Here is a 15,906-nt window from a genome sequence, read left to right as displayed (position 1 = left end):
TCTGGATGTTAGCCCTTTGTCAGATGGGTAGATTGTAAAAATGTTCTCCCATTCTGTAGGTTGCCTGTTCACTCTGATGGTAGTTTCTTTTGATGCGCAGAAGCTCTTTAGTTTAATTAGATCCCATTTGTCCATTTTGACTTTTGTTGCCATTGCTTTTGGTGTTTTAGTCATGAAGTCCTTGCCCATGCCTATGTCCTGAATGGTATTGCCTAGGTTTTCTTCTAGAGTTTTTATGGTTTTAGGTCTAACATTTTCCATCTTGAATTAATTTTTGTCTAAGGTGTAAGGAAGGGATCCAGTTTCAGCTTTCTACATATGGCTAGCCAGTTTTCCCAGCACCAATTATTAAATTGGGAATCCTTTTGCCATTTCTTGTTTTTGTCAGGTTTGTCAAAGATCAGATGCTTGTAGATGTGTGGTATTATTTCTGAGGGCCCTGTTCTCTTCCATTGGTCTATATCTCTGTTTTGGTACCAGTACCATGCTGTTTTGGTTACTATAGCCTTGTAGTACAGTTTGAAGTCAGGTAGCGTGATACCTCCAGCTTTGTTCTTTTGGCTTAGGATTGTCTTGGCAATGGAGACTCCTTTTTGGTTCCATATGAACTTTAAAGTAGTTTTTTCCAATTCTGTGAAGAAAGTCATTGGTAGCTTGATGGGGATGGCATTGAATCTATGAATTACCTTGGGCAGTGTGGCCATTTTCACAATACTGATTCTTCCTATCCATGAGCATGGAATGTTGTTCCATTTGTTTGTGTCCTCTTTTATGTCATTGAGCAGTGGTTTGTAATTCTCCTTGAAGAGGTCCTTCACATCCCTTGTAAGTTGGATTCCTAGGTATTTTATTCTCTTTGAAGCAATGGTGAATGGGAGTTCACTCATGATTTGGCTCTCTGTTTGTCTGTTTTTGGTGTATAGGAATGCTTGTGATTTTTTCACGTTGATTTTGTATCCTGAGACTTTGCTGAAGTTGCTTATCAGCTTAAGGAGATTTTGGGCTGAGGCGCTGGGGTTTTCTAAATACACAATCATGTCATCTGCAAACAGGGACAATTTGGCTTCCTCTTTTCCTAGTTGAATACCCTTTATTTCTGTCTCCTACCTGATTGCCCTGGCCAGAACTTCTGACCCTATGTTGAACAGGAGTGGTGAGAGAGGGCATCCCTGTCTTGTGCCAGTTTTCAAAGGGAATGCTTCCTGGCCAGGTGCGGTGGCTCATGCCTGTAATCCCAGCACTTTGGGAGGCCAAGGCAGGCGGATCATGAGGTCAGGAGATAAAGACCATCCTGGCTAACACAGTGAAACCCCGTCTCTACTAAAAGAAAAAAAAAGAAAAAATTGGCCAGGTGTGGTGGTGGGCACTTGTAGTCCCAGCTACTCAGGAGGCTGAGACAGAAGAATGGCGTGAACCCAGGAGGCAGAGCTTGCAGTGAGCCAAGATCATGCCACTGCACTCCAGCCTGGGTGACAGAGCGAGACTCCATCTCAAAAAAAAAGGACAGGGGAATGCTTCCAGTTTTTGCCCATTCAGTATGATATTGGCTATGGGTTTGTCATAAATAGCTCTTATTATTTTGAGATACATCCCATCAATACCTAGTTTATTGAGAGTTTTTAGTATGAAGCGCTGTTCACTTTTGTCAGAGGCCTTTTCTGCATCTATTGAGATAATCATACAGTTTTTGTGTTTGATTCTGTTTATATGATGGATTACATTTATTGATTTGCATATATTGAACCAGCCTTGCCTCCCAGGGATGAAGCCAACTTGATCATGGTGGATAAGCTTTTTGATGTGCTGCTGGATTTGGTTTGCCATTATTTTATTGAGGATTTTTGCATTGATGTTCATCAGGGATATTGGTCTAAAATTCTCTTTTTTTGTTATGTCTCTGCCAGGCTTTGGTATCAGGATGATGCTGGCCTCATAAAATGAGTTAGGGAGGATTCCCAATTTCTCTATTGATTGGAATAGTTTCAGAAGGAATGGTACCAGCTCCTCTTTGTACCTCTGGTAGAATTCAGCTGTGAATCCGTCTGGTCCTGGACTGTTTTTGGTGGGTAGGCTATTTATTATTGCCGCAATTTCAGAACCTGTTATTGGTCTATTCAGGGATTCAACTTCTTCCTGGTTTAGTCTTGGGAGGGTGTATGTGTCCAGGAATTTATCCATTTCTTCTGGATTTTCTAATTTATTTGCGTGGAGGTCTTTATAGTATTCTCTGATGGGAGTTTGTATTTCTTTGGGATTGGTGGTAATATCCCCTTTATCACTTTTTATTCTGTCTATTTGATTCTTCTCTCTTTTCTTCTTTATTAGTCTTGCTAACGGTCTATCAATTTTGTTGATCTTTTCAAAAAACCAGCTCCTGGATTCGTTGATTTTTTTTTTTAAGGGTTTTTTGTGTCTCTATCTCCTTCAATTCTGCTCTGATCTTAGTTATTTCTTGCCATCTACTAGCTTTTGAATGTGTTTGCTGTTGCTTTTCTAGTTCTTTTAATTGTGATGTTAGGGTGTCAATTTTAGATCTTTCCAGCTTTCTCTTGTGGGCATTTAGTGGGCATTAATTTCCCTCTACACACTGTTTTAAATGTGTCCCAGAGATTTTGGTATGTTGTGTCTTTGTTCTCATTGATTTCAAAGAACATCTTTATTTCTGCCTTCATTTGGTTATGTACCCAGTAGTTATCCGGAGCAGGTTGTTCAGTTTCCATGTATTAGAGCAATTTTGAGTGAGTTTCTTAATCCTGAGTTCTAGTTTGCACTGTGGTCTGAGAGACAGTTTGTTATAATTTCTGTTCTTTTACATTTGCTGAGGAGTGCTTTACTTCCAACTATGTGGTCAATTTTGGAATAAGTGTGATGTGGTGCTAAGAAGAATGTATATTCTGTTGATTTGGGATGGAGAGTTCTGTAAATGTCTATTAGGTACGCTTGATGCAGAGCTGATTTCAATTCCTGGATATCTTTGTTAACTTTTGTCTCATGGATCTGTCTAATGTTGACTGTGGGGTGTTAAAATCTCCCATTATTATTGTGTGGGAGTGTAAGTCTCTTTGTATGTCTCTAAGGACTTGCTTTATGAATCTGGGTGCTCCTGTATTGGATGCATATATATTTAGGATAATTAGCTCTTCTTGTTGAATTGATCCCTTTACCATTATGTAATGACCTTCTTTATCTCTTTTGATCTTTGTTGGTTTAAAGTCTGTTTTATCAAAGACTAGGATTGCAACCCCTGCCTTTTTTTTTTTTTTCTTTCCATTTGCTTGGTAGATCTTCCTCCATCCCTTTATTTTGAGCCTATGTGTGTCTCTGCACGTGAGATGGGTCTCCTGAATACAGCACACTGATGGGTCTTGACTCTTTATCCAGTTTGCCAGTCTATGTCTTTTAATTGGAGCATTTAGCCCATTTACATTTAAGATTAATATTGTTATGTGTGAATTTGCTCCTGTCATTATGATGTTAGCTGGTTATTTTGCTCATTAGTTGATGCAGTTTCTTCCTAGCATTGATGGTCGTTACAATTGGCATGTTTTTGCAGTGACTGGTACCAGTTGTTCCTTTCCATGTTTAGTGCTTCCTTCAGAAGCTCTTGTAAGGCAGGCCTGGTGGTGACAAAATCTCTTAGCATTTGCCTGTCTGTAAAGGATTTTATTTCCCCTTCACTTATGGAGCTTAGCTTGGCTGCATATGAAATTCTGGGTTGAAAATTCTTTTCTTTAAGAATGTTGAGGCCGGGCGCGGTGGCTCAAACCTGTGATCCCAGCACTTTGGGAGGCCGAGTCGGGTGGATCACGAGGTCAGGAGATCGAGACCATCCTGGCTAACCCGGTGAAACCCCGTCTCTACTAAAAAATACAAAAAACTAGCCGGGTGAGGTGGCAGGCGCCTGTAGTCCCAGCTACTTGGGAGGCTGAGGCAGGAGAATGGCATAAATCTGGGAGGCAGAGCTTGCAGTGAGCTGAGATCCGGCCACTGCACTCCAGCCTGGGCGACAGAGCGAGACTCCATCTCAAAAAAAAAAAAAAAAAAAAAAACGAGAGAATGTTGAATATTGGCCCCCACTCTCTTCTGGTTTGTAGAATTTCTGCCAAGAGATCTGCTGTTAGTCTGATGGGCTTCCCTTTGTGGATAATCCGACCTTTCTCTCTGGCTGCTCTTAACATTTCTTCCTTCATTTCAACCTTGGTGAATCTGACAATTATGTGTCTTAGGGTTGCTCTTCTCAAGGAGTATCTTTCTGGTCCTCTCTGTATTTCCTGAATTTGAATGTTGACCTGCCATGCTAGGTTGGGGAAGTTCTCCTGGATAATTTCCTGAAGAGTGTTTTCCAGTTTGGTTCCATTCTCCTCATTACTTTCAGGTACACCAATCAAATGTAGATTTGGTCTTTTCACATAGTCCCATATTTCTTAGAGGCCTCGTTTGTTTCTTTTTTTTCTCTAAACTTCTTTTCTTGCTTCATTTCATTCACTTGATCTTCAATTTCTGATACCCTTTCTTCCACTTGATCGAATTGGCTAATGAAGCTTGTGCATGCATTACGTAGTTCTCGTGCCACAGTTTTCAGCTCCATCAGGTTATTTAAGGTCTGCTCTATGCCGTTTATTCTAGTTAGCCATTTGTCTAATCTTTTTTCAAGGTTTTTAGCTTCTTTGCAATGGATTCGAACATCCTCCTTTAGCTTGGAGAAGTTTGTTATTACCGATCGTGTGAAGCCCTCGTCTCTCAACTTGTCAAAGTCATTCTCCATCCAACTTTGGTCTGTATGCTGGTGAGGAGCTGCGTTCCTTTGGAGGAGAAGAGGCACTCTGATTTTTAGAATTTTCAACTTTTCTGCTCTGGTTTCTCCCCATCTTTGTGGTTTTATCTACCTTTGGTCTTTGATGATGGTGACATACAGATGGGGTTTGATATCGATGTCCTTTGTGTTTCTTAGTTTTCCTTCTAACAGTCAGGACCCTCAGCTGCAGATCTGTTGGAGTTTGCTGGAGGTCCACTCCAGACGCTGTTTGCCTGGGTATCACCAGCGGAGGCTGCAGGACAGCAAATATTGCACAACGGCAAATGTTGCCGCGTGATCCTTCTTCTGGAAACTTCATCTCAGAGGGGCACCCCGGCTGTATGAGGTGTCAGTCAGCCCCTACTGGGAGATGTCTCCCAGTTAGGCTACTCTGGGGTCAGTGACCCACTTGAGGAGGCAGACTGTCCGTTCTCAGATCTCAAACTCCATGCTCGGAGGACCACCACTCTCTTCAAAGCTGACAGGGATGTTTAAGTCTGCAGAAGTTTCTGCTGCCTTTTGTTCAGTTATGTCCTTCCCCCAGAGGTGGAGTCTACAGAGGCAGGCAGGCCTCCTTGAGCTACGGTGGGCTCCACCTAGTTCGAGCTTTCTGGCTGCTTTGTTTACCTACTCAAGCCTCAGCAATGGCAGACACCCCTCCACCAGCCTTGCTGCTGCCTTGCAGTTGATTTCAGACTGCTGTGCTAGCAGTGAGCGAGGCTCCGTGGGCGTGGGACCCTCCGAGCCAGGCATAGGATATAATCTCCTGGTGTGCCGTTTGCTAAGACCATTGGAAAAGCGCAGTATTAGGGTGAGAATGTCTTCTCTTGAGAAATGTCTGTTCATATCCTTTGCCCACTTTTTGATGGTGTTGTTTTTTTCTTTTAAATTTCTTTAAGTTCTTTATAGATTCTGGATATTAGCCTTTGTCAGATGGGTAGATTGCAAAAGTTTTTTCCCTTTCTGTAGGTTGCCTGTTCACTCTGATGGTAGTTTCTTTTGCTGTGCAGAAGCTCTTTAGTTTAATGAGATCCTATTTGTCTATTTTGGCTTTTCTTGCCATTGCTTTTGGTGTTTCAGTCATGAAGTCCTTGCCTATGCCCAAGTCCTGAATGGTATTTCCAGGTTTTCTTCTAGGGTTTTTATGGTTTTAGGTCTAACATTTAAGTTTTTAATCCATCTTGAAATAATTTTTGTATAAGATGTAAGGAAGGGATCCAGTTTCATCATTCTACATAGGACTAGCCAGTTTTCCCAGCACCATTTATTAAATTGGGAATCCTTTCCCCATTTCTTGTTTTTGTCAGGTTTGTCAAAGATCAGATGCTTGTAGATGGGTGGTATTATTTTTGAGGGCTCTGTTCTGTTCCATTGGTCTATATCTCTGTTTTGGTACCAGTACGATGCTGTTTTGGTTACTATAGCCTTGTAGTATAGTTTGAAGTCAGGTTAATATTGTTATGTGTGAATTTGCTCCTGTCATTATGATGTTAGCTGGTTATTTTGCCCGTTAGTTGATGCAGTTTCTTCCTAGCATCAATAGTCTCTACAATTTGGCATGGTTTTTGTAGTGGCTGGTACAAGTTGTCCCTTTCCATGTTTAATGCTTCCTTCAGGAGGTCTTGTAAGGCAGGTCTGATGGTGACAAAATCTCTCAGCATTTGCTTGCCTGTCTGTAAAGGATTTTATTTCTCCTTCACTTATGGAGCTTAGTGTGACTGGATATGAAATTCTAGGTTGAAAATTCTTTTCTTTAAGAATGTTGAATATTGGCCCCCATTCTCTTCAGCTTGTAGAGTTTCTGCCAAGAGGTCTGCTGTTAGTCTGATGGGCTTCCCTTTGTGGATAACCCGACCTTTCTCTCTGGCTGCCCTTAACATTTTTTCCTTCATTTCAACCTTGGTGAATCTGACAATTATGTGTCTTGGGGTTGCTCTTCTCGAGGAGTATCTCTGTGGTGTTCTTTGTATTTCCTGAATTTGAATGTTGGCCTGCCTTGCTAGGTTGGGGAAGTTCTCCTGGATATTATCCTGAAGAGTGTTTTCCAACTTGGTTCCGTTCTCCTCATCACTTTCAGGTACACTAATCAAACATAGATTTAGTCTTTTCACATGGTCCCATATTTCTTGGAGGCTTTGTTCATTTCTTTTTACTCTTTTTTCTCTAAACTTCTCTTTTTGCTTTATTTCATTTATTTGATCTTCAATCTCTGATACCCTTTCTTCCTCTTGATCAAATCAGCTGTTAAAGCTTGTGTATGTTTCACGTAGTTCTCGTGCCATGGTTTTCAGCCCCTTCAGGTCATTTAAGGTCTTCTCTACACTGTTTATTCTAGTTACCCATTCATCTAATCTTTTTTCAAGGTTTTTAGCTTCCTTGCAATGGGGTCCAACATCCTTCTTTAGCTCAGAGAAGTTTGTTTTTACCGACCCTCTGAAGCGTACTTCTGTCAGCTCATCAAAGTCATTCTCCATCTAGCTTTGTTCCAATGCTGGTGAGGAGCTGTGATCCTTTGGAGGAGAGGAGGTGCTCTAGGTTTTTGAATTTTCAGCTTTTCTGCTCTGTTTTCTCCCCATCTTTGTGGTTTTATCTACCTTTCTATCTACCTTTTATCTACCTTTTGATGTTGATGACCTACAGATGGGGTTTTGATGTGGATGTCCTTTTTGTTGATGTCGATGCTATTCCTTTCTGTTTGTTGTGTTTTTCTTCTAACAGGTCCCTCAGCTACAGGTCTGTTGGAGTTTGCTGGAGGTCTACTCCAGACCCTCTTTGCCTGGGTATCACCAGCGGAGGCTGCAGAACAGCAAATATTGCTGCCTGATCCTTCCTCTGGAAGCTTTGTCCCAGAGGGGCACCTGCCTCTATTAGGTGTCGGTTGACTCCTACTGGGAGGTGTCTCCCAGTTAGGCTACACGGGGGTCAGGGACCCACTTGAGGAGGCAGTCTGCCCGTTCTCAGATCTCAAACACCGTGCTGGGAGAACCACATCTCTCTTCAGAGCTGTCAGACAGGGACGATTAAATCTGCAGAAGTTTCTGCTGCCTTTTGTTCAGCTATACCCTGTCCCCAGAGGTGGAATCTATAGAGGCAACTGGCCTTGCTCAGCTGCAGTGGGCTCCACCCAATTTGAGCTTCCCCAGCTGCTTTGTTTACTTACTCAAGCCTCAGCAATGGTGGACGCTTCTCCCCCTGTCAGGCTGCTGCCTCGCAGGTCAATCTCAGACTGCTGCACTAGCAGTGAGCAAGGCTCCATGGTTGTGGGACCTGGCAGGCCAGGCAAAGGATATAATCTCCTGGTGTGCCGTTTGCTAAGACCATTGGAACAACACAGTATTTGGGCAGGAGTGTCCTGATTTTCCAGATACAGTCTGTCACAGCTTCCCTTGGCTAGGAGAGGGAAATCCCCCAACTCTTTGTGCTTCCCAGGTGAGGCGATGCCCCTCCCTGTTTTGGCTCACCCTCCATGGGCTGCACTGCACCCATTGTCCAACCAGTCCCAATGAGATGAACCAGGTACCTCAGTTGGAAATACAGAAATCACCTGTCTTCTATGTTGATCACGCTGGAAGCTGCAAACCAGAGCCATTCCTATTCAGCCATCTTGGAATGGGATGTCTCTGCTCTATTTTTAAATTGCGTGTTATTTTTGTTGTTAAGCTTGTTAAATATTCTATAAGTTTATCTTTTGTGTGCATTTCACAAATATTTTCTTTCACTCTGTAGATTATCTCTTCACTTTGTTAATGTTTTCTTTGCTGTGCAAAATGTTTTTAGTTTGTTGTAATCCCATTTGCATAATGTTGCTTCTTTTGCCTGTGCTTTTGAGGTCTTACTTAAAAATTCTTTGCTCTGTAATAAGTGGTAAAGCATTCCTCCGTATTTACCCAAATAGCTTTATAGGTTTGGGTTTCACATTTAAATCTTTATGTGCGATTGGGTTTTTTATATCATAAGAGCTAGGGGCCTACTTTCATTTTTTGATTATCATGTAGATAATCAATTTTCCTAGCACCATTTATTGAAAAGACTGTCTTTTTCCAAATGTCTGTTCTTGACATCTTTGTTGAAAATCACTTGCCTCTAGGTTCATGAATTTATTACTGAGCTCACTGGATAGTTTGATATGTCTGTTTTTATGCCAGTATCATGTTGTTTTGCTTATTATAGCTTTATAGGATATTTCGGAGTCAGGTAGTGTAATGCCTCCAACTTCATTCTTTTTGCCAAGGATTACCTTCGCTATTTGGGGGTCTGGTTGGTCCTGGTTAATTTTAAGCTTGTTTGTTCCATTTCTCTGAAAAAGTCATTGGTATTTTGATAGAGATGGTATTGAATCTGTGTATCACCTTGGGTAGTATGGCCACTTTCCTAATGTTTTTTCAGTTCATAAGGAAAAATATCTTTCAATTTTTATGTCTTTTTCAGTTTTTTATCAATTCTGTTGTTGTTTATTTTCTGAGACGAAGTCTCACTCTGTTGCCCAGGCTGGAGTGCAATGGTGCGATCTCAGTGCACCACAACCTCTGCTTCTCAGGTTAAATGATTCTCTTGCCTAAACCTCCTGAGTAGCTGGGGTGACAGGCGCATGCCACCACGCCCTGCTAATTTTTGTATTTTTAGTAGTGATGGGGTTTCACCATGTTGGTCAAGCTGCTCTCGAACTCCTGACCTCATGATCTGCCCACTTTGGCCTCCCAAAGTGCTAGGATTACAGGCATGAGCCACCACGCCCAGCATTATCAATGTTTTTAAATTATCAGTGTAGAGAGTGTTCGTCTTTTCAATTCAGTTTGCTGCTAGACATATTTTATTTTATTTTACTTTATTTTATTTGGGATGGAGTCCTGCTTTGTCACCCAGACTGGAGTGCACTGATGCGATCTCGGCTCACCACAATCTCTGCCTCCTAGGTTCAAGCAATTCTTCTGAGTAGCTGGGAGTAGCTGGACTGCATCCAGCTAATTTTTGTATTTTTAGTAGAGACAGGGTTTCGCCATGCTGACCAGGCTGGTCTTGAACTCCTAACCTCAGGTGATCCTCATGCCTCAACCTCCCAGAGTGCTAGGATTACAGGCATGAACCACCACACCTGGCCAGCACCTTTATTTTTTATTGTAGATACAAAAGAAACATTGCCAAAATTGAACATGCCTTTGTGATTTAAGCAACTCAACAAATTAGGTATAGATTATATATATACAGTAAAGACCATATATGATTAATAATGATCAGATTAATAGCTGATACCATACTGGATAGGAAAGAGGAGAAAACTTTTTATTTGAGATCTGGAACAAGACAAGGATGTTTTTATTTTATACTATAATTGACAGCATCCAACCATGTACACTGTAAGACTGGAGCACAAGTCAAATATGGATCACTGATATGTGTATTTCCAGTATGAGTCTGTGTTTATTTATCTGTATGCATATTGTTTTTGTTTTGTTTATGAGTTGTATACTTGTTTTGTTTGTGTATACAGTTGTGGTTTTGAGTAGTCATTGAAATCCTCCTAATTTTACTCTCTATTTATTTGTAAATCTATATTTATGTGTGGGAGAAACACTTTTGCGACTTGAAGATAAGTTCAAAAACTGTCATATGTCTGTATCTCAGATTTTAGATACTTTTTTTTTTTTTTTGAGGTGGAGTCTCGCTCTGTTGCCCAGGCCGGAGTGCAGTGGCCAGATCTCAACTCACTGCAAGCTCCGCCTCCCAGGTTTACGCCATTCTTCTGCCACAGCCTCCTGAGTAGCTGGGACTACAGGCGCCCGCCACCTTGCCCGGCTAGTTTTTTGTATTTTTTAGTAGAGACGGGGTTTCACCAGGTTAGCCAGAATGGTCTCGATCTGACCTTGTGATCCACCCGTCTCGGCCTCCCAAAGTGCTGGGATTGCAGGCTTGAGCCACCACGCCCGGCTAGATACTATTTTTAATTGTCAAAAACACATAAACTTTACAATCTTTTTTTTTTTTTTTTTTTTGACATGGAGTCTCAGTCTCCATTGCAATGCAATCAATCTCCATTCACTGCATCTTCCTCCCAGATTCAAGTGATTGTTTTGACTCAGCCTCCTGAGTAGCTGGGATTACAGGTGTGCATCACCACGCCCAACTAATTTTTGTATTTTTTGTAGAGATGGGGTTCCACCATATTGACCAGGCTGGTCTTGATCTCCTGACCTCGTTATCCGCCCACCTCAGCTTCCCAAAATGCTGAGATTACAGGTGTGAGCCACTGCACCCAGTCAAAACTTTACAATCTTAAATACCATTTTTTTCCAAATTTTGTTATTACAATTTAACTTCTGGGGTACATGTGGAAAACATGTTACATAGCTATATACACGTGCCATAAATACTTTGAAGTATTTACCTTAGTCATATTATATCAATATTGTTATGCACTCTATCTCTGGAATATGTTTATCTTGCAAGTCTTAACACTCATACACATTAAACAACTACGTACTTTTTCTGTTTTCTGGCGCTTTACAAAAACAATTCTGTTTTCTATTTTAGAGTCAGACTGCTTTAGATGTCTCATGTAAGTTGACTCGTGCAATTTTTGTCTCTTCTTGGCTGACTTATTTCATGTTACACAGTGCCATCAGTTGGGGGGTACGATGGCTCATGCCTGTAATCCCAGCACTTTGGGAGGCTGAGGCGGGCAGATCATAAAGTCAGGAGATTGAGATCATCCTGGCTAACACAGTGAAAACCTGTCTGTGCTAAAAATATAAAAAATATTGGCCAAGTGTGGTGGCAAGCATCTGTAGTCCCAGCTACTCTGGAGGCTGAGGCAGGAGAATGGTGTGAACCCAGGAGGCGGAGCTTGCAGTGAGCCGAGATGTCACCGCTGAACTGCAGCCTGAGAGACAGAGTGAGACTCTGTCTCAAAAAAAAAAAAAAAGAAAATTTCTCCGTCATTATTTTTGTATTTTTCACTCCTGTGATTTTTAATATTTTTAATGTTTTCATTTATATATATTTTTTAAATTATATTTCATTGTGTTTTGTTTATCTTCAGTTTTAATTATTGTTCTGAACTTTTGTTTTTGTTTTGTTTTGTTTTGAGATGGAGTCTCATTCTGTCACTCAGGCTGGAGTGCAATCGTGTGATCTTGGCTTACTGCAACCTCTACCTCCAGGGTTTAAGCAATTCTTCTGCCTCAGCCTCCTTAGTAGCTGGGACTACAGGTGTGTGCCACCATGCCCAGCTAATTTTTGTAGTTTTAGTAGAGACGGAGTTTCACCATTTTGGCCAGGATGTTTTTGATCTCTTGACCTCGTGATCTGCCCGCCCCAGCCTCCCAAAGTGCTGGGATTACAGACATGAGCCACTATGCCTGGTCTTTTCTAAAAATGTGTGTGTGTGTGTTTGTGTGTGTGTGTGTGTGTGTGTGTGTGTCAGAGTCTCACTCTGTCGCCCAGGCTGGAGTGCAGTGGCGTGATCTCAGCACAGTGCAAGCTTTGCCTCCTGTGTTTACACCATTCTCCTGCCTCAGCCTCCCATGTAGCTAGGACTACAGGTGCCTGTCACCACGTCGGGGTAGTTTTGGTTTTTTTTTTTTTTTTTTTGAGGCAGAGTCTTGCTCTGTCGCTCAGGCTGGAGTGCAGTGGTGCGATCTCGGCTCACTGCAAGCTCCGCCTTCTGGCTTCACACCATTCTCCTGCCTCAGCCTCCTGATTAGCTGGGACTACAGGCGCCCACCACCGCGCCCAGCTAATTTTTTGTATTTTTTAGTAGAGACGGGGTTTCACTGTGTTAGCCAGGATGGTCTCAATCTCCTGACCTTGTGATCCGCCCACCTCGGCCTCCCAGAGTGCTGAGATTACAGGCGTGAGCCACCGCGCCTGGTCGTCCGGTTAGTTTTTTTGTATTTTTAGTAGGGACGGGGTTTTACCATGTTAGCCAAGCAGTCTCTTATCTCCTGACCTTGTGATCCTCCCACCTCAGCCTGCCAAAGTGCTGGGATTACAGGCGTGAGCCACCACGCCCCGTCCCTTTTCTGAAAATGTTTAAATTGTTGGACCATGTTGTTCTAATATTTTGTATACATTGTAATGTTTGGTTGTTATTTGAACATTAACAAAAAGCTATTTGTCACAATCTTTACAATGTAGGTTTTTCTTGACATGGTCTGAAACCAATTGTCCTTGAAGGAGATTATGGTAACCTCTCATACATCTTCTAAGGATGTGTCTTCTCTGGAATTTTGTGTTTACTTTTCAGTTAAAAGTGTTTGTTCATGTTCTTTCCTAACAGTCTCTAGGGCCGGGCGCGGTGGCTCACGCCTGTAATCCCAGCATTTTGGGAGGCCGAGGCGGGCGGATCACGAGGTCACAAGATCGAGACCATCCTGGCTAACAAGGTGAAACCCCGTCTCCACTAAAAATACAAAATATTAGCCGGACATGGTGGCAGGCGCCTGTAGTCCCAGCTATTCGGGAGGCTGAGGCAGGAGAATGGCGTGAAACCGGGAGGCGGAGGTTGCAGTGAGCCGAGATCACACTAATGCACTCCAGCCTGGGTGACAGAGCGAGACTCTGTCTGTAAAAACAAAAAAAAAAACACAGTCTCTAATCACTTGTTCCACCTCTTGCCTGTATTTAGCACGGCAGGCTGCTCCTGAAACATTTACATTTGGTTTCAGCAGACCCAATCTTTACTCCCAAAGTATACCACCATTTCAGCACTCTGTGGTATTGGAGACAAAAACCAGGCTCTGTAAAGACACCCAAAAGCCAGAAGTAAGGATATCTGTATCAGTATTTTTCTTCTCTTTAAAGGAAGAAGCCAGGAGTTGATACTTCACTCCTAATGGCAAAGTGCTATTGGGGAGGAGGAAGAGCTGTTGGTGGGTAAATGTAGGAAACATTCCTTCCTGTTCAATGTGGCTCTTGGCATTTTGTTTACCTGAGGCCTTGCATACAATTAACTCATTTATAGGTTTCACAGAAAGGCATCTTTTTTAGTACATGTTTGCTACATGTATATGTCTGTGAAGAAATTATGGCCTGTGGGATTTTGTTATGCCATCTAACTAATGTAGTTTGAATAATTTCATAAGATTTACAAAGTATATTTATATGAATATACTAAGTGGGATAATTTGTAATTTTTATTCCTTTCAGCTGTGTGTTCTCATTTCACCCAAGACCGTTGGCCCGTGCAGGGCATAGAAGATTCATTCCACAATCTTATACTGAGAAGATATGAGAAATGTGGACATGAAAATTTACAATTAAGAAAAGGCTGTAAAAGTTTGAATGACTGTAAGTTGCAGAAAGGAGGTTATAATGAATTTAATGAATGCTTGTCAACTACCCAGAGCAAAATATTTCAGTGTAAAGCAAACGTCAAAGTTGTTAGTAAATTTTCAAAATCAAACAAACGTAAGACAAGACATACTGGAGAGAAACAATTTAAATGTAAAGAATGTGGCAAATCTTTTCCTAAGTTTTCACACCTAACTCAACATAAGGTAATTCATGCTGGAGAGAAACCCTACACATGTGAAGAATGTGGCAAAGCCTTTAAATGGTCTTTAATATTTAATGAACATAAGAGAATTCATACTGGAGAGAAACCTTTTACTTGTGAAGAATGTGGCAGCATCTTTACCACATCCTCACACTTTGCTAAGCATAAAATAATTCATACTGGAGAGAAACCCTATAAATGTGAAGAATGTGGCAAAGCCTTTAATAGGTTCACAACCCTTACTAAACATAAGAGAGTTCATGCTGGAGAGAAACCCATCACGTGTGAAGAATGTAGGAAAATCTTTACCTCATCTTCAAACTTTGCCAAACATAAGAGAATTCATACTGGAGAGAAACCCTACAAATGTGAAGAATGTGGCAAAGCCTTTAATAGGTCCACAACCCTTACTAAACATAAGAGAATTCATACTGGAGAGAAACCCTACACATGTGAAGAATGTGGCAAATCCTTTAGACAGTCCTCAAAACTGAATGAACATAAGAAAGTTCATACTGGAGAGAAGCCCTACAAATGTGATGAATGTGGCAAAGCCTTTGGACGGTCTAGGGTCCTAAATGAACATAAAAAAATTCATACTGGAGAGAAACCCTACAAATGTGAAGAATGTGGCAAAGCCTTTAGACGGTCCACAGATCGGAGTCAACATAAGAAAATTCATAGCACAGCTAAACCCTACAAATGCAAGGAATGTGACAAAGCCTTTAAACAGTTCTCACTCCTGAGTCAACATAAGAAAATTCATACTGTAGATAAACCCTACAAATGTAAAGATTGTGACAGAGCCTTTAAACGGTTCTCACACCTGAATAAACATAAGAAAATTCATACCTGAGAGAAATCCTACAAATTTAAAGCATGTGACAAACTTTTGGATAGTCCACAAACCTGAATGAACATGAGAAAATTTATACTGGAGAGAAACCCTGGAAATGTGAAGAACATGGCAAAGTTCTTTACCTCATTCTCAAAACTTGCTAAACGTTTATAAGAGAATTCATACCAGAGAGAAACTGTACAAATGTGAAGAATGTGGCAAAGCCTGTGGATGGTCCACAAACCTGAATGAGCAGAAGAAAATTATTACTGGAGATAAACCCTGCAAATGTAAAGAATGTGACAAAACCTTTAAATAGTCCTCACTGGTGAATAAACATAAGAAAAATCATGCTGGAGGGAAGCCCTACACATGTGGCAGAATGTGTCAAAGCATTTAATTGGTCCTCAATGCTTAATAAATATAAGATAATTCATGCTGGAGATGAACTTCACATGTGAACAGTGTGATAAAGCCTTTAAATGGTCCTCAATCCTTAATGAACATAAGCAAATTCATGCTGGAGCAAAATGCTTGACATGTGAAGAATGTTGCACAGTTTTTACCACATCCTCAAACTTTGTTAAACATAAGAGAATTTATACCAGAGTGAAATCCTACACATGTAAAGAATGTGGCAAAGCCTTTGATAGGTTCTCAACCCTTACTGTACACAAGAGAATTCATTCTGGGGAAAAAATGCTATAAATGTGAAGAATGTAGCAGAGCCTTCAGACCATCCACAAACCTTTATGAAAATTCACATTTGAGCATAGAAGA

General features: G+C 41.3%; 1 protein-coding gene across 2 annotated transcripts in view; it reads left to right on the top strand.

Moving 5' to 3' along the window:
* Window positions 1-15,675, top strand: part of LOC103246525 (uncharacterized) — a 36,135-nt gene extending 20,460 nt beyond the window's left edge. For both annotated transcript variants that reach the window (XM_073012611.1, XM_073012612.1), the window contains exon 4: window positions 13,940-15,675. In XM_073012611.1, the coding sequence (XP_072868712.1) occupies window positions 13,940-15,144 (1,205 nt within the window). In that variant the 3' untranslated portion in view covers window positions 15,145-15,675. The remainder of the gene's footprint in view (window positions 1-13,939) is intronic.
* Window positions 15,676-15,906: the final 231 nt, after the last annotated feature.

This window comes from Chlorocebus sabaeus, chromosome 27, assembly GCF_047675955.1.
Source record: "Chlorocebus sabaeus isolate Y175 chromosome 27, mChlSab1.0.hap1, whole genome shotgun sequence".
In the NCBI taxonomy this organism is placed as follows: domain Eukaryota; kingdom Metazoa; phylum Chordata; class Mammalia; order Primates; family Cercopithecidae; genus Chlorocebus; species Chlorocebus sabaeus.
The sequence above is the reverse complement of the archived record's forward strand: the minus strand, read 5'-3'. Positions and strand labels throughout refer to the sequence as shown.